The sequence below is a fragment of the Candoia aspera genome, chromosome 1 (genome assembly GCF_035149785.1).
Source record: "Candoia aspera isolate rCanAsp1 chromosome 1, rCanAsp1.hap2, whole genome shotgun sequence".
Lineage (NCBI taxonomy): Eukaryota > Metazoa > Chordata > Lepidosauria > Squamata > Boidae > Candoia > Candoia aspera.
In genome coordinates this window covers 173,955,820-173,978,418 of record NC_086153.1, presented here as the reverse complement: position 1 = coordinate 173,978,418, position 22,599 = coordinate 173,955,820, and the positions used below count along the sequence as shown (strand labels likewise).

At 39.3% G+C, this 22,599-nt stretch overlaps 1 protein-coding gene across 3 annotated transcripts; it reads right to left on the bottom strand.

The window, feature by feature from the left end:
• Positions 1–202: 202 nt before the first annotated feature.
• CMKLR2 (chemerin chemokine-like receptor 2) lies at positions 203–17,474 on the bottom strand. Of its 3 annotated transcripts, none has more exons than XM_063317949.1 (3): positions 17,110–17,474; positions 3,966–4,051; positions 203–2,915 (listed from the first exon to the last, which is right to left on the bottom strand). In XM_063317949.1, the coding sequence occupies exon 3, from the start codon at positions 2,883–2,885 to the stop codon at positions 1,806–1,808; it is 1,080 nt and encodes a 359-aa protein (XP_063174019.1). In that variant the 5' UTR covers positions 2,886–2,915; positions 3,966–4,051; positions 17,110–17,474; the 3' UTR covers positions 203–1,805. The 3 variants fall into 3 exon arrangements, with proteins under 3 accessions (XP_063174019.1, XP_063174021.1, XP_063174020.1); XM_063317951.1 differs by lacking the exon at positions 17,110–17,474 and adding an exon at positions 13,135–13,220; XM_063317950.1 differs by lacking the exon at positions 17,110–17,474 and adding an exon at positions 11,295–11,547.
• Between the last annotated feature and the right edge of the window lie 5,125 nt (positions 17,475–22,599).

Genomic DNA, 22,599 nt, shown 5'->3' with positions numbered 1-22,599 from the left:
CTGCCTTTCCATTGCCTGGAACTCTAACATCACCCTGCTTCGGCATCTTGTTCCTCTCTCTCCATTCCAACCAGAGAGAACCATCTGGTTGCAAAATGCCAAATACTGTTTGTTCACCATTGTGCTATAACAGCTGGCCATAAATGCATGTACGTAGCCAGATAAATGCATGTACTGAAAACATGACGGGAGAGGGGGCATCAGCAATTTATTTTCTTTTATTCATGCAGTGGAAGAGAGATGGAATGTTGTTGCTCTGGGCCCTGGAGTAGCTCACAGCAGAACACACTGGCTGAAATCTCTGCATTCTCCTTTGATCAGATGGAGGCATGTGCTGGCTGGTTAATGGTGTTCCATGCATGTTCTCAGCATTTTGAACTCAGCAGTTGTGAACATGATTTCAGGACAGCTTTGAACTGTATAAGAACATTTGGATAGTAGGAGCAACATTAGTATGGAAATGCCCCCAAAAGGAAGGTCAAGCAGATGTGGAATATAGGCAAGAATTATCCAGTGAACAGGGGAATTAGTCAGTCTGAAGAAATTTCACAGTGCTATGAGTCTGATCTGAAAGCCATGAGTGGTAGTGGCATTGTAAGCCATTTTCTAATTGCTTATGATTACATCTATCTTCATTGCATGACTCCTTGAATTTTAAAAGCCCCCATTTCTTTATTTATGAATCCCATTTTTCTTCTGTTACATTATAAAAGTTGCTAGGCTGCTGCTTCTTTCTGAAAATACAAATATTCCCATGGATTCTGGTGAGTGTAAACCTTTTAATGGCCCACAAACTTCATGTATAAATGTCTCACTTTAATCATGGGCTGCCCTGCAAAATGTTAACATTATGTGCAGCTCTAGTGGTACATAAAATAACAAGCTGTATTAATCATTGAGATAACTTGTTAGCAAGATTACTAATTCAGGTGCCTCCCTGAAAGCAGTAACATAAAACTCATTTAAGATATGTAAACGTATATATCCTAGCAACAACAGTAACAAAAAAGAGATGAAATTGTGCTTACATTGTACATTTTCATTTGTGCCAGAAGCATAACAGAGAGTATTACTATAAATATTGTAAGATAGTGCATTTTAGGCAGCAAAGGAGAAAGTAATTATACTAAGACTTCCTCATACATATATAGCACAGGACTAGAGCCTGCGCTGAGATCCCCACTGATACCCTTTTTATTTTGAAGAATGATAAAAATAAGGCAATACTATGACACAGAATCTGCTTCAAAATCTTACGTTTCTACAAAACGTCTTTTTGTTTCTTCTTGTGTGTGTTTCCCTTTCTAAACGTTTTTAATCTCAGCCTTGAAAAATTCACACAGTTGAAACTGAAAGGAAAGCAAAGATTATTCTCAGATTGCTGTACTTTTCCAGTCTGAGACTGCTCCCTTCTAACTCCTAAAGGATGAACAGTGAGAAAGACAGACTGCAGAAGCTTTGAGTTATTATACCTGCAAGCAATGTGTCGGGACCTTCAGCCATACACTCACATTGATCCAAGTCCCATTAAATACAATGTTCATCACTATTTGGCTGATTAGAATCATCCAAACCCCTTGAAATGATGGGTTAGCAGACTTGGGATGGGGACTGTTTTTGTGTCTGCAGCATCGTGATAGCCAGGAGTTAAGAGAGGCACATAAACTCTGAGAGCCCTGTCAAAAAGCAGAGGTACTTAAGAGAGCCTGTAAAAAAACTTATCTACCAAGCTCATGTACATATTTGTCCCCAGACAGATGTTAATCTGGTGCCAAATTGAATGTAGTTTGCAAAGAGAGATGCAGTCACTGCAAGATTTCCTCCAGAGGCTGCTTTATCTCTGGGGCTTCAGTCAACTGCAGAATCATGGAATTCTGCACATGATCGCTCACTGTTGCAGATCGGCTGACTTCCCACAGAGTGTGTTTGACCAGCTCTGAGAATGTCACACTAAAACAGGATGAGAGCTTCTTACTGAGAAGGACATAAAGGATGGGGTTCAGGCAACTATTCATGAAGGCAAAGCCAACAGAAAGAGGGACAGCATCCTGAAGCAAATCATGCAAAGAGGCAGTATGATGAGCTGACAATTCCAGAATGCTAAATAAGTGATATGGGGTCCAGCAAACAAAAAAAACCACAACAACAATGAGAATAGTCCAGAAGAGCCTGCTGGAGGTTAATAATGCACTTTTTTTAACCTGGCTGATCAGAAGGGAGTAACAAACAATCATAGTTAAGAGAGGAAAGAGGTAGCCACAAATGAACCTTACCCACGTAAGTGCATGATGTCTGAGTACAATAAGATCAAAGTCATGTGGGTGAAAGTTGTAATAGCATATGGTGACATTTTTTGGTAATGTAAGGGTGTCTCTGAAATACAGTGCTGGGCTTCCAAGAACTGTGGCCAAAATCCAAATGAATAGAATCAGGATAAAGGCATTCCTGAGTGTCCGATGTTTATAGGAGAAGGCAGGGTGGATCAGATGGACATAGCGGTCAAGGCTGATTGCTGTCAGGAAGAAGACACTGGCAAACATGTTGAGCAAGGCAATAAAGGAATTTGCTTTGCACAACCATTTCCCAAAGGGCCAGTGGAAGCCCATGATGACATATGCAATATAAAGAGGCAGAAAAAAGACAAATATTAAGTCTGCAATTGCCAAGTTGAGGAACCAGATGGAAGTAACTGTCTTATTCCATTTGAAGCCCATGATCCAGATAACTATTGCATTGCCAGGTACTCCTAAGAGAAAAGCCACCATCTGTAACACAAGAGAAGCAATTTGTGCATAACTGAGGTAGGACTGGGGTGGTTGATCTTCTTCAAAATTCTCAAAGTAGTCAGTGAAGTTATCTTGGTACAGGAAGTCAGCTGATGACATGACCACACTCTGTCTCCCAGGAACTTGGGTCTGGGGGAAATGGGATAGAGCAGGTAGTTACAAGTATGACAGTGACACTTTAAAGCAACTTGCTAGTATCTGTAGGCTCACAATGCAGCTCAGTGATTCAACCATGCATAACAGTCTTCAAATATTGATCTGCATGGTAGATGGATTCTTAAAAGATACGAGAATGCAATATGTCAGGAAACAGTAAGGTATCCATGCACCAACTTTGCCCAACCTAACAGTGCAGGGCACAGTTCATCTGGACTACCTCGCGTTCCTGATTATAACTAGCATTTTGTCCAAGGACAAGGAAGATTGCTTGAACCTTGGAAGTGTGAGCCTAGTTGAGGAAAGAGCCTATAGTTTTATGCCAGTAGGCTCTGCTTATGATTTGAAGGCTTTTTAAAATTCTCATTGTATATATTTTCCAGAGACACCTTGCCTTGTATCTCATTGACATTTCTATAAATGGATGTTCCAATCCATTACATATATTAAAAAAAGAAAAAAACAGGTTGGGAAGAGCTGTCACAGAAACTGACTGCCTTTCCTTTCAGTGCTTTTTCCTTAATGCTCCCTGTGATGTTGACAGGGTTCACACTTGCACTAAATCAGCCATAATGTGCTTTGTTGGGTCTGACTTAACATGATGTATGAATGAAGGCTTGCAGTTTTTACTTCTTGATCTGTGGCTTGGTGTGAGGTATGAATTCAGCCAATTCTGAATTCACAAAATATGATGATGCAAAGTACAGCTCTGCATGTGAAAGTCCATCCTTTCTGTAAAACACATGGCATAGTGGTGAAGGCATCAGGCTAGTAACTGTCAGTTCTAGTCCCACCTTGGACACAAAGCCAGCTGGGAGACTTTGGGCCAGTCCCTCTCTCTGAGCCTGGGAAGGAGGCAATGGCAAACCACTTCTGAAATCTTCCCAAGAAAACTGCAGGAACTAGTCAAGGCAGTCACCAGGAGTCAAAAAACTGACTCAGAGGCACACACAAAAAATGCATATGGAGAAGCAGACATACTGAAACATGCACTTAAAGCAGCAAGAAGGGAAAACATAGTACCTCTCAAAAGAGTTGGGAAGCTTGGCTGGTTATTGCTTGTCAAAAGTGTTTGAGTCAACAGCTATAGGGTACCGTCCTATAAATACCTGCAAGACAAATCAAAAGTGGTAAAGCATGAAAAAAATTGAAATTGTCAGAAAGCAACATTGTTTAAAACAGAAATTCTTTACTGTCTGGAAAAATAAAATTACAATTAAATTAAGAAGAGATGCTTCTTTACAATACATTAATTGCTGCAACACCTTCCCCTCCACAGAACCCTTCTGAAAGGAAGTCAGATAGAAAAGTTCTATGAAACTCAAATGTTTGCTACTCTATGAATACCATGCCATTAAAACATAGGTGAACTCTTTACAACCCTTCTTTTAAAGGCCATGACCAAATGCCAACTTTTCTATACTGGAGACTTTCCAAGGGAAATCAAATGCTTTTATTTACTCCCACTGCAACCTGTGCTTCATCTCCTAACCACTTTATTCTGACGTACAGCAGTTCAGGGCACCTTTACCCAAACAATTCAATGTAAATTTTGGCATAGTATGTATGTTTTTAATTGCAAGCCCAGAACGTGGAAGAAACAGTTTCCTTAATTTTAAAGTCACGGGCATATGTGCAAACAAGACACACTTTCCATATAAGTAACTACAGCCATAATCTAAAAGGAAGCTACAGCTTTGCTCACTTTAACACAGTAGCTCTCATCCCTGCTAAGGTAATTTGCATACAATGGAATGTTACTTTCTGGTTTTAAGTTGTAAGGATTCTCTTCTATTTGTTTAGGTCGCAACCTTACACAAACTATCTGGAAGTAAAACCTATTCAACTCAATGGTGAACTTTAAGAACATCTTTTGAGATGTCATGCATCCCACTGAAGCATTTAGAGTCATACTACTGAAAATTTCCATATGCCACTCAACCTCATTAAGTTTAATTAACTTCATTGCTAAATAATCAAAACATGCAATGCAGATGTACTTAGAACAGCATGTGCAAGAACAGCTTGCTGAATTGCACAGAGAGGAACACTTTATGGGGCAATTTTGCAAATTATGTTAGGAACATCAATAATAAAACCAGCTTGACATACTTTCATTTTATTCACAGTGGCAAGATTTTAGATATTACTAAACAGTACATTGGTCTGTATTGTGAATATAGCCTGGTGTTAAATGGTCCCCACATACTGTAGAAGGGACATCTCTATCATAATTTTAGCATACTTATTCATCTTGGCTGCTGGTTAAATCACCTGACTCAATCCTGACTTTTAATGAGCTGAGAAAGGGTCACATTAAGTGAATAAATACACTTAACTTTTTTTTATCCTTCCTTTTTAACAAGCATGCCACAAGTTGATCAGTAGATGATTATTTTTTTGTTAATAGTAGCTGCCTTAGTGCCCTCTGGGCAGAATGCATTACCGTGGGAGCATCACTAGCACTGACGATGTTACCTAGTAAGGTAATGAAACGTCTGCAAGCAAACAACCAAGCTCAGACAGCACCAAGGACTCTGCAGATGGAGCGTCTAGCAGACTCTGGGAACAAGGAGGAGGACCATTACAGAAGAGGGTAGGAAGCATAAGAAAAGACTTAGAGTAACTCCACCTTTATTACACCAGGTATAAGTTGATCTGGAAAACTGCTCTGGAAAGCTTTCAAGATTCTGTCACATTACCCTACCAGCAATAAAAATCCTTCCAGAAATCCAAGTAGTTCTTGTGTCCTGAGTTTACCAGCCTCAATGGGCCTGACAATTAATACTGTTATTAATTGAAATTAACAATGTGTCATGTTCCCGTTCCGATGTTTATGGTTCCTCGTAACGTTTCACATGTCATATCTGCATTTGCGTGCCTGCCTGGCCACGCTGGTAAATTTCCTTTGTGCTGACTTGTGATCTTCTGGAATGTATGTTTGGGTTATCTCTGCTGTTCAAGGTTACTTTCTCAGGCCAATTCTAACGGTTGCTAGCGTCTGGGGTGGGTGGTTGCTATGCTAGCCTGAGGGGAGGGTTTGCAACAGGAGCAAGGCTTTTTAAGTTTGTAATTGGCGCGCTTTTGCTCATTCTCAGCTTTCTTCGTACTTTGCATACTATTCATTCAATAAATTAGTTTTCTCTAGTAACTACTGATGAGACTCCTTTTATTGGAATAGGCAATCATTACACAATGACAACATTGTGAGAAAGGGGAGTGAACAGGATCAAGTCACAGTAACACCCAGGGAGGAATTTAACCTTTTTGCTGTGGTCCTGCCAACCCCCCTGCTCCACTAGAAGATTTCTTCACAGTGCCAATATTAACTTCAGCTGCAAACAAAGCTTCAGTTGAGAAATAGGGCCATTCTAAAAATGTACTCTCTTTGATTCATGGAACACACATTTTTTTTCTACAGCAGTAAACTCCAAGTTTTGCAAATTTGTAGTAGAAGCTATGCACAGAACAGGCTGGTTGATGTAGGTAACATCACTAATCTCCTTTTCCCCAGAATAGGTTTGCCTGGGCACACAGACACAGTAGGTGAGTTTTTAATCATTTAAAGTATAAGGAGCATTTTGCTGGTCTACAGGGGAAAAGGAGCTTGCCTGAGCACAAGGAAGAAGCAAGACTGACAACTGAATTGTAAATTGCTGCAAATCCTCCATCAGTACCACTGAGAAAGTGAACAAGAGCAGGGGAAGAAGCCCACTTGCTCACTTAGAAGAGAAAATGTGGCAGCTCTTGCCTTTATTGTAAGTGAAGATGCAGCATCTTAATGAGGAAAGATTTCTGAAGACAGTGCTGAGTCTGCCTTTGGCTTAACACGGAAGTGCAAAATCTCACCAGCAATGTAACTATGACTTTTTAGTCCTGGTCATTTGCATATGATCCCCAGTCTCATTTCTGTGACCCTCCAGGATCATAAAATGGCTGTGCTTGTGAAAAGTGTGTCCTGAACATCTCCTTGGTTATATAGATGGAACTCATATAAAATGTATATATAATATACCAGTGCAATCATCTGTGTATCTGGCTTACCCAACATGGTGTATTCTGGATACATTATACTATGACTGTTATCATCCGAAGCCAGCATGGACATAGCCATATCGGTTGGGGTGGATGGGAGTCCTAACTCAACACATTTAAAGACAATCAAGGATGTCATATGCCAGCTCTTTCCATTCATCTCCAGTCTTCCTTTCCTCTATCTATTCACCTCAATATATATACTTAGAGAGTGAGCTTGTATTATCTGCATCTTCTAACCAAATGGAAGATAAAACTTTTTCTTTCAAATGTTAGCATTAAGCCAAAAGAATTTTGTTTAGCAGAGAGGTTATGTGGGTTCGTGGAAAAGATAATTTTTGAAAATATTTTCAGAACATGACATATTGTCCAGGATATAAGATATATCCATGTAATTCCTCCCAAGAGGATGAATTCTGCACAAAACACCAGTACCACCCGTATGAGTCATGAAAAAAAATGTAAAAATGAGCAAGTCATCTAAACAGCTGCAGTTGGAAACAATTTTAAGTAGGTAAAAAAGAGTCATAGTCAAAACAAAGAAGGTCAAGCACTTCGTTTGCACAAAAAGAACACCATCCTATAAATTGAGCCCATTATTACAATATAGAGAAAGAGTGTCATTTGTAATCATACCGTATGTCTCATTTAAATAGTCTATAGCACAGAGACTCACCAACATTCTGCCATATTGAGGATGGAGATGAAAAACTGACGTGAGAATGGGAGAGACTGGCATCTTGGAGAAAGCTCATGGTTGCTTTTAGGTAGCAGTTTTCAATTCAGAGACAGTAAGATAGATGGAAAGGGAATGCAAGTATGTAACTGTTGGAAGCCATGTCTGTTTTTGTTCATTTGCTTCACTACTCCCCCCATCCTAGGGTTCTGCAGCATGCTAGCAAAAGTATTACCAGGTATCAGCTTCAGTGCAAAAAACTCTTAAGAAAGGCAAAGTGGAATTCTCCAGGTGTCTGGGACTATAAATCCTTTAGGTCACACACATACAGAGTTCTAGAAATAGTACTCTAGAATATCAGAACTGCTGATGTTAACTTCTCCTGGGCAGCTAAGCAAGTCAGCTTCTCCCAGGAAGCTAGCACTGCTCTGCCCCCAAATGGACTCACCTTCCATCAAGATCTTTGGACGAGGCATAGCTTCATTTATAATATGATACCATATAACATTATGACTGACAACAAAGGTCCGCATTGTTAAAGCAATGGTGTTCCCCGTAGTAACATATGGCTGCGAGAGCTGGACCATAAGGAAGGTTGAGAGAAGGAAGATAGATGCTTTGGAACTGTGGTGTTGGAGGAAAATTCTGAAAGTGCCTTGGACTGCAAGAAGATCAAACCAGTCCATCCTCCAGGAAATTAAGCCAGACTGCTCACTTGAGGGAATGATATTAAAGGCAAAACTGAAATACTTTGGCCACATAATGAGAAGACAGGACACCCTGGAGAAGATGCTGATGCTAGGGAGAGTGGAGGGCAAAAGGAAGAGGGGCCGACCAAGGGCAAGGTGGATGGATGATATTCTAGAGGTGACGGACTCGTCCCTGGGGGAGCTGGGGGTGTTGATGACCGACAGGAAGCTCTGGCGTGGGCTGGTCCATGAAGTCACGAAGAGTCGGAAGCGACTAAACGAATAAACAACAACAAACATAACATTATGGCTCCAGTAATTCAGTTTCCAGTTGAGGGAAGTAGGTATAGCCAAACACATAAATGCTTAACAATGTTGTGCCATGGGTCTAATGTATGTTATCTGGAGAACTACCACTGTACACTCACAAATTCCACCAAATTACTGAAGATTGGCCTTCATACATGGATGGAATTTTTCCTGGGGGCTGTTCCTTTCATCTGCATAGTTTCTCTAGGTCAGCCTGAGCTATGACTTGGTTCATATATAATGTGCAATTAAACCATACATGGTTTGTTCAGTTTTGGCTAAGCTTGTGGAACAAAACCAACCATGATGGCATGATGTTTCATGTGAGTTCAGCCAGTGTATCAGGGTAAAAAAATAGATTGTCACTGGCATAGTTACAAGTGGAAAGTGAGACAGACTGCTTCTGAGCCATACCACTTTGGACTGCAGATAAAGACTCTTATGATCACAGAATATTTTTGCACACAAACACATTCCTTGCACACAGAAAGTCAGTGTATTAAGATAAGGCTAGGCTAAAACCTTTCTCCATTGGCTCTACTTTCTATGTGTGTGCAAGGAACAGTTACATTATGGACTACAATCCCACCCTATAAACCTCCCGTCTTCATTCTGTAGTGTTGTCAGAGTTCAGACTGGGACTGGGTTCACTCATTGCATACTAGGTTATAGCCTAACACCATCTGTGAACACAGCCATTGTTAAATATACTATGGCTTAGCCCTGTGTAAATTCAACTACTGTTATTCATGTACATGACTACATGAAACCGGGATGCAACCCCAATGAAGAAACTGAACAGCAATTGTGCCAATGCATGCTTTCCTCCTGGGCTAAAAAGTAACTTCGAGAAAGAAACAACTTTTGTTGAAACCATGGGGGATGAAAAGATTTATAACTTATATTATTTATGTATAGTTCTAAATCCTGATTGCTTTCTTCCTGTGCCTATTTTTTAAAAGGGGAGTGAGAATCTAGACTTATTAAATACATTCAATTAAGTTCCATGTCTCATTTGAACTAATAGGTCCAAGGCTTGCTAGTCAGTCAGCTGTATCTATAAGAGATGAGATGTTGAAATCCAGCCTGTTCCCTAACAAATGAGTAGAGAATGGTAGAAGTTAAGGGGAACCAAGATGGAAGAAATAGTACTTACTCCAAATGCCAGAAATCTCTTTACTAAAAAGGAGATTTCCAGAACTAGGGGTGCTTCTATGATATCATCTTTCCAGCTTTGATTGAAATTGGAACTGCAATACAGAGTTCATATTATTTTTTTCTGCTAAAAGTTTTATTGCAAAGATATCCATCCATATCAGTACTTGTGAGCACATATGCAAATGTTCTATATTACTGCACAGACACCTATTTAAAATTAAACTAAAGTAATGTATTAAAATAAGGCCATTAATATTTAGTAGTCTTTGCTGAATCCTAACAGGATTCTATGTTTTGTACCATAGGAAGCTGTTATTTGCAGGGACAATTGAACAAGAGTGCCTGCTGAGATGGCAATACCAACCTGACTTTGGCTAATCTTTAAAAGCTAGGCAGGATTGGCCCTGGTTAGAACCTGAATGGGAGCCACACAGGAAAGCTCAGGACTTCAGGTGAGACTTGGAAGTTATTGCGGGCGGGGGGACTAGAAGAAGGCAATACTTCCATATCATTGCAAGAAAATACCTGGATGTGTCTGTGTAATCACCAGAAGTTGAGTTCACTATAAAGGAAACTTTCTTCTCTTTTTTAAATAGCAAGATTCAAAAGATCAGTGAAGCAGAATAAAATGTAAAAGAACTATACCTGGAGAGCAGTGGTTCAGACAGGGAACCCTCTTTCTTCCTTGCAGGGGGTCACTATTGTCACATAAGTCCTATTCTTTAATATATGATGACCTCTACTCCCCACATGAAGATGACATCTTGATTAGCAAATTCAACATGACATTGAAAAAGCAGACTTTCCTCTGACGTCTTCTTCTCATTCTGAGAAAGAAATCGTTGCTTTGTCTAACCCCCAGGCTCTGTGCTTCAAGCAGGAAAGCTGTGCATAGTTGCAGCCCAAGAAGCAAACCGTGAAGCTTCATTTCACTAAATGGCAAAAGTACCTCTAGCTTCTGAATTTCTGCTGTGAAATATGGGAAGCCTTTGCAAAAAATGTCAAAATGGCCACTGCATACTATTAGGAAATTTAAAATCCAGTTTTATTTATTTATTTATTTTTTAAAGTGGGTACTGGTGTACATAACACTGGCATGCCTGCTGTTAATGATTGGTGTGATTAGGGGAAGGGGTAAAGAAGGAAGGAATCAGAAAGAGAGCCTTCATTGCAGATATCAAAACCAGCCTTTCCTCCAAACTTAAAGGACAGAAGTGGTACAGGCAAACACTTAAGAAAAGTGATCATTCTGTTCTGGTTCTTTCTGGCTAAACAGGTCACTTCTGTCATGAGAATAACACAGATGAAAAGAAGATAATTCTAAGGTGGTGACCAAAAGAAGAAAGAAATAACTGGATGGCCCATAATGCACTGTTGCCAATGTATAGTGAAATACAAAGCTTAAAGCAATGTAGGGTTCCCCCCCCCCCCGTAAGATGTTTGTGCCTCACAACAAGTAGTAAAGGGTAAACAGGCAAAGGATACCTTATCAGTGCAGCTTCTTGGAAGGAGGACACGTTTCATCACTGTTAAAGATACCTCTGCCGGTGATAGAACGTTCAAGCACAGAATCCGCTACGCATCAAGAAAAGGCAAGTATGTTGACAATGACACGGCTTCTCTTTCAAACCTTCTCCTTCAGTCTGCAAAACATCCAGAGACTTCCCCTACCACTTTGAATCCACTTTTAAATTGAGATATAAGGTTGCTCTAACTTCTCTAACTCTCCTTGTTTTTCTCTGACCCTTATATCCTCTCCACTTCATTACTTTCTCTGTAGCTCACTGGCTCATACATGTGATAGCAAACAGAGGGGGGGTGACCTGGAAATGAGAAAGAAAACCCTGATCTCCTGGTCTCATTCCAACATTAAGATAAATGTTAACTATTTAGATTCCTTAGAATGTAAGGTAATGAGGATGTGGTAAAATGAACCATATCATTTCAGATTACTGATGGAGAGAGAGAAAAAGAATACCAGCTCTTTGCCTCTTGTTCTGGATTTCTATTTTCCAGGACAATTTAAAATAAGAGAGCACTCAAAACTGTGCTCCCAACTCCCAGCCCAAGGAACCAGCTCAGAAGAATGTTATGGTTGATCGCATTGAAAGCTGCTGAAAGATCAAGGAGCACAAGGATGGATGCACCACCTACATTCTGACTCCACCACAGGTCATCAACAAACTCATCTCAGTACTAAATCCCAGCCTGAAACCAGCCTGAAATGGATCTAGTTCATGTGGACAATGGCTTATGTTAATTGGACTCTGCACCAACTTTTTCTTTCAAATCATGGAATCTGAACTGTAGAATAAATTAAATGTAAATACTGGATGAAAGCTGAAATGTTCAGGAGTTTGTTAGCAGAAAGGGACACCTTCTTAAAGAAGTAGATGTATTCACACTGCATTTTATTGAGCAGAATTCTGCTTTTTTAAAGAAATCATATAAGTGTGGTCCACAGCAATTGAGTTCAGTGGGACTTTACTCAAAAAGAATGCATCAGAATGTAGCCTGTGTCAGGCATGCTTCAGAGAGTCTATCACATGTACTGTCTTTTAAAAATAAAACAAAAAAAGGCTACATGCAAACTAACTTTTCCAGTTATATTCTTGCCTGTGCTGACTTGCAAAGAAGCCCAGTTTCAAGTAGGTTTCACCAAAGTTCAGCACACTGAGAAATAATCATGTCTTTTCTCTTGTAGATGCAATGCTGAACAATCAGGGATGTTCTTCACAAATTTCCTGTAAATTCACAATTTATATGATACTTTGCTTCTGAAATGAAGGCATGGGACTCCACTTGCACACATAAAAATGTGATCTACATGCAAAAAGATCCACTAGTATATTACCCCCTCCCCCCATTGACAGAAACACAGACTGAAAACAAGCAAAGTAGTAGTTTTGATCTCAGGACCATAAGACACAGAATGTTGGTTCTACGTACGATTTTTTAATACACCGTATATATTAGCAAGCTAAGGCAAAGCCTGAAAGAGTTCATAATTTCCAAAGGAATATAAATGGGCAATATATATACTTGGTGTGACTTCTGCAAATGTTGAGATTACTTCTCCCAGAGTTCTGACAATCTGTTGCTTTCTTTAGGAATCTGTGAAAGAAGTATCTTTAGGAGGAAAATCTCTTCCCCGTGAATCCATTCCTTTCCTCATTTTCATGGCCATTTGCTTTGTTATGTGTCTGTAGGTATCATACACAAAAATAATTCAATTTCTAAAATACGGCCTGCAGCTAGATACTTGGTCCTGCTGAATGACTCAGTACAACCATGTACAACATCAGCAAAAACAATGCAAACATACCTGCTTTTAGTGCTGGTATCATGCCAGGAAAAACGTTCAGAGATAAATGTGTTCCTGTTAGAGCTTTTCAAACAGCAGAAGACTGGCACTTCTCAGTTCACAACACGCTACATTGCCAGAAAGAAATCTGGACAGCTCACTTTCTGCTTTGGCAAAGTTGGCATTTGGCTGGGGTTGGGTGGGTGCTGGCAAGTTACACAGCACTAACAATTATGGACAAGCAAAAATAGCCTTGAAGAGACATGTTCAGATGATATAAAATATTTCAGTATCCTGTGACTAAGTCAGTCTGTACTTGGGCTTCTCAGTCTAATACATTCTAGTGGTTCCAAAATGAATATTCTTATGAGTGGGCTGCTGCCTTGGAAGCAGCTGTTTGTGATCCCCGAATGTTTCTCACTTTATTAAGAATATAAGGGAACTATGTGAGAAAAACATGCCCAAATATATATGAGCAAGGCAACATTTTAAGAAACCTCATAGCATGCCTTTCCAAAGAATGGAACAAAATGGAACAAAAAGCTGCCTTCTGTTGATTTAGGTTTATATATTGTGCTGAGCCTTGGCTTGTTTCACTTCAGTTTATTGAATGAATCCAAATTTAGTGAAACTTTCAAAATTTTTGAATTTATTGAATGAATCCAAGCAACTTGCTAAGCCAAAACTAAAACAAAGCATTGTGTGTAAACAAAGCATTTTTGAACCAAGTGATTAAGTCAGACCATTGGGCTACTAAGAGTGACATTATCTTGTCAGAAGTATTTCCACTTAGCAATGCCAGGAATTAAATTTGGTACTACGCTATTGCCCTCTATTTCATCAACTGATTTCCAAGAGCAGTTCCTTAAAGATAGTTTGAAAAATACCAGCAAGTCATGAAGGCAACAATTGTGGTTCGCTGAGATGCAGTAGTTGGTGTAAGAGGTCTGGATGGGGGAATCTCAGGATTTACATCCTTCTTCATGGGATACATTGGGCCAACTGGATTCCTTACATCATCTGAAATCTAAAGCCATCTTGCTCCAGCTAAGCAAGCATGAATTTTGCCAGGGCCTGGAAGGGACTCTGCCCAGGAATTCATATGTACGGCATCTTGATTTTTTCCGAAGAAAGGAAGTACATACATACAGACCAAAGGTTGCCCTTTATATAGCTACATCAGATGTGTTAGTTGTCCCCTCTCCTGGCTCAAGAGGCCCTTCAGACAGTCACTCATGCCCTAGTCACCTCACAGTTCAACAACTGCAATGGGCTATACATGTGGTTGTCCTTGAAGATCCCCTGGAAGCTTCAACTGGTCCAGAATGCAGTGGCGTAGGCAATGATAGGCATGCCTTGGTATGCTTATGTGAGACCCCTGCTTAGTGAGCTGCACTAGCTGCCAGTTTGCTTCCAGGTGCAATTCAAGATGCTGGTTATGACCTACAAAGCCCTACATGGCATAGGACTGACACGCTCAGTTTGACAGGGTGGGCATGTGTCACCCTGGCTAGGTAGACCAGACCTAGAAATCAACTCCACAGGAAGGCTAAAACTACTCTTATTGAATTTGGCTATAATGTCAGAATCTTGCAAATCTGACTGTGCTGTACTTCATTCTTCTCCTTCTTATAGTTCAGTGAAATAGAGAAGGGCATCTACCTGAGTCACATCTGAATGTTACCTTGCTGTTCTACACTTAAAAAATGCTTCAGCTTCTTTTGCCTAGGAGACTGTTCCTGCATATCTCATCGAGGTAATCTTTCTTAGTCTCTACACCACAGTCTGGGTTCCTTTGCTTAAGCAGTGCCCTCTACTGGGACTCTGGGAGTGCATTTTCTCTGTCACAGCACCTGCCCTCTGGAATGAGGTTCCCCAGAGATCTGGCTGGCTCCCACCCCAATGGCATACTGGAGGGCCTTAAAGACTTGGCTGTTCTCCCAGGCTCTGGACTAGACTGGTTAGAGCCCCTTGTTGGGTGCATGATATGTTTGTTGTTGACAGGATTGGCTACCTTTTTATTGTGATATGGTTTGGGTTTTTTGCTTGCATTTTGTTGTTTGGTTTTTTATGTTGTGAGCCACTCAGATTTGATTGGAATTGGGTGGTGTCTAAGTTGAAATAAATAAGTACGTAAGTAAGTAAGTTAAGAAGAGTACCATCTTCCCCAAACTGCTGTGTCCACTGTGTCTGGGACTACAGTTGTTATCTATTTCAACCAGCATGGCCAAGCAGAAGAGCAAATTGATGCCAATGATAATAAAGGAAAATTTGGAAGACTGCCATCTCCTAGACCTATTTGGTTGCCCATATGCCATGACCATGTGCTCTGGGTCCATAGCCATACAGGACGTCTACTTTAGTAAAATGTCTTCTACTGGCTAAAAGAAGCACCTTTGTTACTCTTCCTTGAATTTAATTAGTTTTGGCCTACTATTGTCACAGAATGTGGAGAATATATGAAAACCATAGATTTGTTTGCTTTTCAGATGTCAAAACTATAAAAGAAGAAATAGCCATATCATATCAAATAAGAAATGCACACAGAATTGAACATACCACGTAGCCAAAGAACTATTCAGCTAGGGAGTTTTCAGCCTTAAGGTTTAAAATGAAATCTTGAAATATTAAGATACCTTGTCTAATATAGCAAGCACAATATATTGATCTAAAAAGTGACCTTGAATTTTAGGCAATCCACCCACATAGGAAGATTGGACAGAACAAAATTTTATCAGCCTTCATGACTGCATTCTCGGCAAGTTTACAATAATCCTCTTATGTAAATGAAAGCAGAAAAACTATTATTTTCAGTTAAACAGAGCACACATGTATGTACACACAAATAAAAGGTACACCTTAAATTAATTTTTAAAAATAAAAATTACAAGCAGCAATACAAGTCTTAACATATTTGCCAACCATGAAAATATTAGCCAAAATGCAGCAGATGATCAATACAACAAGGACTGCAAAAAGGGCTGGAGAAAAATGGCAAAATTAGATGCATTAAATGTTTGCTTGTCATTTAAATCCTACTGCGGGCAACATGGCCTATCAGCAAATTCTATTCAGTGTAAAATTACAGGGTCTCTTCAGCTGGAGTCACAACTGTTGCAAAGCCCTAGAAGGGGTAAATGGTTGCATGATCAGTGAACCCCAACCCTGAAGCCCTGAAAGCAGGAGAGGGAAGGGAGAGAACGAGACCCAACTCAGCTGTTTAAAAAGGCGTCCTTCAAAAGCAGGTCACTTTTAAAATGTTAGTGCTATTAGTTATTTATATCTTTCCAGAAGTAAGACTGTGCATTCATAATGAAGGGAAATTAGATTTCCAAGAATGAATCCTCTTTATTTCTGATTAATCAGTTGTATTATGTGAATTTTTCAGCAAAGGAAGGTCAAGTCCCAGATTTTCAAAAATAACCCCTTTACAGTATATACTTTACTTTTTTTCCTGCAGCATCATGCAATAGCAATCATATTATTACCAAGTAATAGTAGCATTTTCAAACTCTGTGTGTGTGTGTGTGTGTGTGTGTAGCATCAAAATAGCAAAAAGGGCTACTACAGGAGTACATAAATGAAGTTATATATCAGCAAGCATAGCATCCTTTAAAATAATGTAAGCAAAAAGTACAGATCTATGGCCTCAGAGGCTGACAATGGAAGCAGGGAGAGAAGGGTGCAAATGCATGTTCATATCCTTCAGCTGTAATCCTTTACATATTTATTTGGGCCAACAGACTTTAGTGAGAATTGGTTCTAAGGAGAAACATCTAAGATTGCAGAGGAGAATTGTTTCAGTTCATGGGAACTAAAGATAATACAATCCTAGCCAAGCTTACTCTGAAATATGTCCTATTCTGTTTAGTGTGATTTATTCCCCACCCAGAAACATCAAAAGATTGTATTCCCACCAGGGGAAAAAACGTCACTGAATACAGTCTAAATTAAGATACATTAAATTCAAACACATTAAATTTAAAACCCACTTACCTGGAAGAGCAGATGGCTCCTTGGTAGAAGGTTAAACCTCTTCTGCTGTTCTAATTATTATTTTTTCCATCATCTATAAAGGAATAACCATTCTTTGCACTTGTTGCAGGGATTATTTTAATTTCTTCCTCCCTAGCCTCAGAAAAAATGGGTGCTGTAGAAGTCAATACTCTATTCTGAGTAAAAGAAAAAAGTTGTACGCATATCTTTCAAATCATCAGTTTGGCAAATATTTGAGTGACACTATTCTTGGCTCTTAGGTAACACTAATTGAAACCATCTGATCAACAGAGACAATGTGGGTCACTGCAAGGTGTTTGTTCCTGGTCACCAACATCACTGTTTAAATTTACCATTTTCAAGACTTCTACGTTGTGTAATCTATAGTCAACTCTGCTAAACCACTGTTGTTCTACACATGCAAATACAACCCCCTTCTAAGGAAGCGGCGTCATTTGGGATTAACATCAATTCACGAACGCTACTTTTAATACTGTTGGCTGAGATTTTGAAAAGCCCTGGGAAACCTTCCATTATAAAATAAATCAGAAACAAACAACAGTTTGATCAACAGACTTTCTTCCATGTCAGGCATTTTCAATCAAGAAGTCAAATATCATTGCTGGCGATGGCAGAGCTTTTAACAAAGCAACATCTCATGCTCTGGAACTTTCTCTTCTATAATATATTACAGTTATTATAAACATGTATTTTAAAACATGTTAAAGAAATATGACATTCATGCAAGAAAGCATACACATTATCCAACATTTCACACAAAATATCATTCAAAGCATATTACTCATACAAAGTTAGGCGGACCTTGTTTTGAAGCCAAGTGGATACATGTGCACGACTTCTGCAGAATACCACTAGATCTCCTATGGCCTCCTGTGGCCTCATTTCTTTTTCTTAATAATATTTTTATTTAAAGTTTTAACTACAATAATAAAAGATAATACAAACTAAAAAGAAAAAGAAAAATGGAAGGAGAGAAAGAAGAAAGAGAAAAGAGAAAGAGAAAAGGGAAAAAAAACGAAGAAAGCAACTTTCCACCCTCATCACGGCAAGTATAAACAGTTTCACTCTCTCATCACCTCAGCTTAGTTAACAGACCTAAAACACTTCATCCCCAAACTCAGCTCTTAACTATAGGCAAGTCCAATAAAAGTCTTTTCCAATCCAGGTGACAGCAAAAAGTCCCAACAGAACCCTAAAATAATCACATTTGTTAACAAATATAAAACCCATCATTCCATATCTCAACTCTTAACTGTAAGCAAATCCAATGCACAACGTCTTTTCCAGCCCAGATGTCAGCAAGTCCAGAAAGAACTCCCAAAATAACAACATATCCCATTTTAACCCTGATCAAATAAACCAACTTTATGTTCCTTCTACATAAAACAACCTTGCACTTTAATCCATTCAAATGATCATTATCCCTTGTCTCACATTTCTTCAAAACTTTAACAAGCCTCTTTTTAAGTCCAGCAGGAAGAAATTATTCCAGTTAATCTCTTGAATTGGCATTTTTATTTCCTTTATAATTTTTTAAAGCCTCATCTGATTTTTTTTTTTTGTATATCCAGTGATAAATTCTTGTTCACATTGTTCTCCATAATCATGTCAGATAAGTTTTGTTGGAAATCTTTTTCTGTAACAGTATCTTCTGGTGTAACAGCTTCTTCTGGGAACAGGGTGTTCATAAAAACACACAACATAGCTGACATTGTTGATTCAATGTCCCATTGCCATTTCTCAACAGTATCTATGATCACCATTATAAGTTGCTTATCTTGTTATACCTCCAATATCAAAAATAACTTTTCTTTCCCACAAAAATGCATTTATTCTTTACAATTAATTTCAAAATCTTAATATTCAAAATCAAATATTCCAACTTTTTCTGAGCCCTTAATGTATTTAAAACTTTCTATAGCCAAAACCTTGTCTTGCTGTTTGCTTAAAGCTTATAAAGACACAGTTTCATTTTCTTATATTAAGGGCTGAAGGCACTCTCCCAGTGTTTCCAGCCTTGTCATTTTGAAGGTATCTAACTTCTTTAAAGCAGTTAATAGGCAATTTCTGAAGGTGGTTAGCAAAGGAAGTGTGGACTTAAGGTCCTTTGAAGGCTCTGACTGTGGCTGGAGCAAGAATGGCAAATTCCCTCGTCTGCCAGTTCTCCCACCCTCTGGAGACCGCTGCCTTGCAGTCTCCTTGTGAGGAGCAATCGTATGGAGTGCAACGAGGGCGATCTCGTGTCCTCTCTTTCTCCAGAGAAGGTCGAAGGAGGTGATCTACTTGTCAGCTCCTTGTTCTTAGCCACAAGTGTCGCTCCACTTTTCACAGAGATGTCTTCAGTCCACCATTTCTTCCCTGGAAGTCCTCCTATGGCCTCATTTCAAAGGAAATCAAACTGAAACTCAAATAGCACAGAAACTTGGAAACTTCTTACCGCTTGATTAGGGTGGGTATCTCTAAGCAAAATTTGGTACATTATGTGTAGACTCCACCCAAGGGTGGCCGATAACAGCTATTGACAAAGTTGAGTGTTATTTTACTTTATGTTATTTTGTACCGTATGTTACACCTATTTGCCACAATTTACATTCTTAGGCACTGGAGCCATCAGGATGATTAAGACAATGACCATTCAGTCTTCAGATTCTCTGTCATCTCTTTCTATGTGCTGTCTACATTTCTACACCACTGTGTTAGAGTCACACTATTAATACTAGGTTTGAAATACCTATAGATTTTAGAAATTTAGTGATTTCATGTACTGTCTTAGCCATCCATATTTAGCCATTGTAGCATTATATATAATTTTATATTATAGTATATATCTTCCATAGATTTACATACTTGTATTCATTTTTTATTTTGAAATTATCTATCTATGTATCTATCAATCATCATAATGCTATTGGTACTGTGATGTTAGAAGACCTCGTGTGGCGCAGAGTGGTAGGTGGCAGCATTGCAACCGAAAACTCTCCCCACGACCTGAGTTCAATCCCAGCAGAAGCTGGATTCTCAGGTAGCCGGTTCAGGTTGACTCAGCCTTCCATCCTTCCCAGCCCGGTAAAATGAGTACCCAGCTTGCTGGGGAAGGTGATGACTGGGGAAGGCAATGGCAAACCACCCCGCTATAGTCTGCCAAGAAAACATTGTAAAAGCAGTGTCCCCTCAAAAGGTCAGACATGACTTGGTGCTTGCATGGGGGACCTTTCACCTTTCACACTGTGATGTTACATTTTTGCTGGCACCTTAAACCCTAGTTATTCTTCTAATACTGTTTATAAGTTAAACTATTGATATAATGGAATGGCTTTAATTTTAATATTGAATGTAAATCTTGCTGGTCAGTGACCAAAATAAAGGACTGACTGACTAATAATTTGTCATTGGTTGTTGATAATATATAGTGAATTCACAGTTCAGTGGAAATTTGAATATGGTCATAATATTCTAACCATTCCACCACACTGCCTATCTCTGAGGCCCAGAGCATAGGAAGACCAGTTTTCAAGTAGAACTCTGGAGGACCATTTGATAGGAGCAACTTAGGTGTTTTGGTATTGCTTTGCTGCCATCAAATTATTGTCTCAGCAAAGACCCCATAGCCCTACCCAATTCTCTAAATGCCATCCTCAATCCATTATAAGGCCAGTCTGCCCAACCAATCAAGCTCCAAGCTTCCACATACTGACCTTTAGTCCCCAAATTTACCTTCTGCAATCCTTGGTCTGAATATCTGGAAACATGGCAGGCCTATGTGCATAGCAAAACTGTCAGTGAGTTACACATATAAAAGTAGTCTCCACTTGCCTGCACGTCACTTTAGTACCAAAAGACAACCTAGTTATCTTTCAGCAGTATGACCATGTAACAATATGCTTTGGAGCTCTGCCCAAACTTATCTCTCATAAGCACCAGTTCGCTGGCATTTTAACTCTTAGCATCAATCCACAATTAATGCCTTAGATTAACTTGAAGGACTTGTTTTTTCCCTCATAATTTTACGTTGCCTGGCACGTGGTCTCAGCACATCTAAGAAACTCTAAGAAAGTGGGGCTAAGCTAAGTGCAGCTGAAGTCCTGGCCTAAGTGCTATAGTTAGCCTTCTGGACAATGTAAAATGGAAAGCAATTTAAAATATCTCCAACTGATGTTTTCTTCTGTGTCATAAAAACACATTATAATGCCAGGCATGTTTTCATTTGGCTTCTAAAAAAAATGAAATACCAAAGTTGTGAATAATTTTTCTGGAACATCTACAAGGTGTGGCTTCTGTAATAAATGACAGCTGGCAAAAAGGCAGTACAGGGAGCAATAAAAAGCAAGCCACAGACTAATATGTCCTAGACTGGGGCACAGGGGAAAAAACTCAATGGTCCTTCAGATGTTGCTGAACTACAGACCCTCCCAGCTTTAGCCAGCATAGCCAATGGTGAGAATTGTACACCGGCAACATCTGGAGGGCCAAAATATGTTTATACCAAACAAATACACAATCACATTTGAAACATGTTATATTAGGTTATATTCTTATCGTGGATGTTTTTATTTCTGCAAACCATGGAGAGTCATAAGACTGCAACAGTTCAAAAATCTGACCAATAACTATACTGATTCCAGTGAGTGTGTTTGCATTTATCCCCACCTGCAAAACATCAAACCAAAACAGAATAAAGCAAAAATCCAAACCACTTGCCTTGTAGAGATGAATGGGACAGGGATGACGCTACAAGGACTGCTTTCCTTCTCTAGCATTAACCTGCTTCTGGAAGGTCCTTCCCTTATGAAGACTGCTGTTGCTCTGGAACTAGTTGCAAATGCCTTCTGTTTTTGCCTAACTGTTCCTCTGTTGGTCTGGAGGATTGAGGATTGAGGTGTCTCTGAGATTGCTCTTGTAACCTTATTGGTGCTAATTGTTTTAGCTTGCACTTGAGATCCAGGATTTTGTTTTGGTAAAGGATCCTTGTATGATAGGCTTTAGACAAAATGGACTTCGGAGGATGCTTTTCCATCTGATGCACATGGTTCCTTGAAAGCAGGTCAGTGAAAAATAACCTATAATAACTAAGTACTTACCATTCTCAAATTCACAATATCAGCTCCAATTCTCTTCCAGGGCATACAGTATCTGGCATAACTATTGGGTCTTTGCTGAGGCTTATTCTTTTGGTAAAAATCATAACGTGCTTCAACTGTTTTTAAGACATTGACTGAACCAGACCACCATGCACTTACTCATCACTTAGTGATGACTCAATGGACATCATGAAGTTTTGACATCACCTGCTTGTTGCATCTCAACTAGAATAACAATTCCATCAGCAAAGAGAATGTGTCTGTACACCTTTTTAAATGTTTCCCTCCCTGAGAAGAATGGGTTATGTGGAAGGGCTATGGAATATATGTGAGGGACAAGCATTTTATATAAAACTCAATATTGGTTATAGTTCTGAGTCAGAAGCAGTAA

Coding starts and splice junctions, on each gene's coding strand:
- CMKLR2 (XM_063317949.1), bottom strand. CDS start 2,885: ATGTCATCAGCTGACTTCCTGTACCAAGATAACTTCACTGACTACTTT.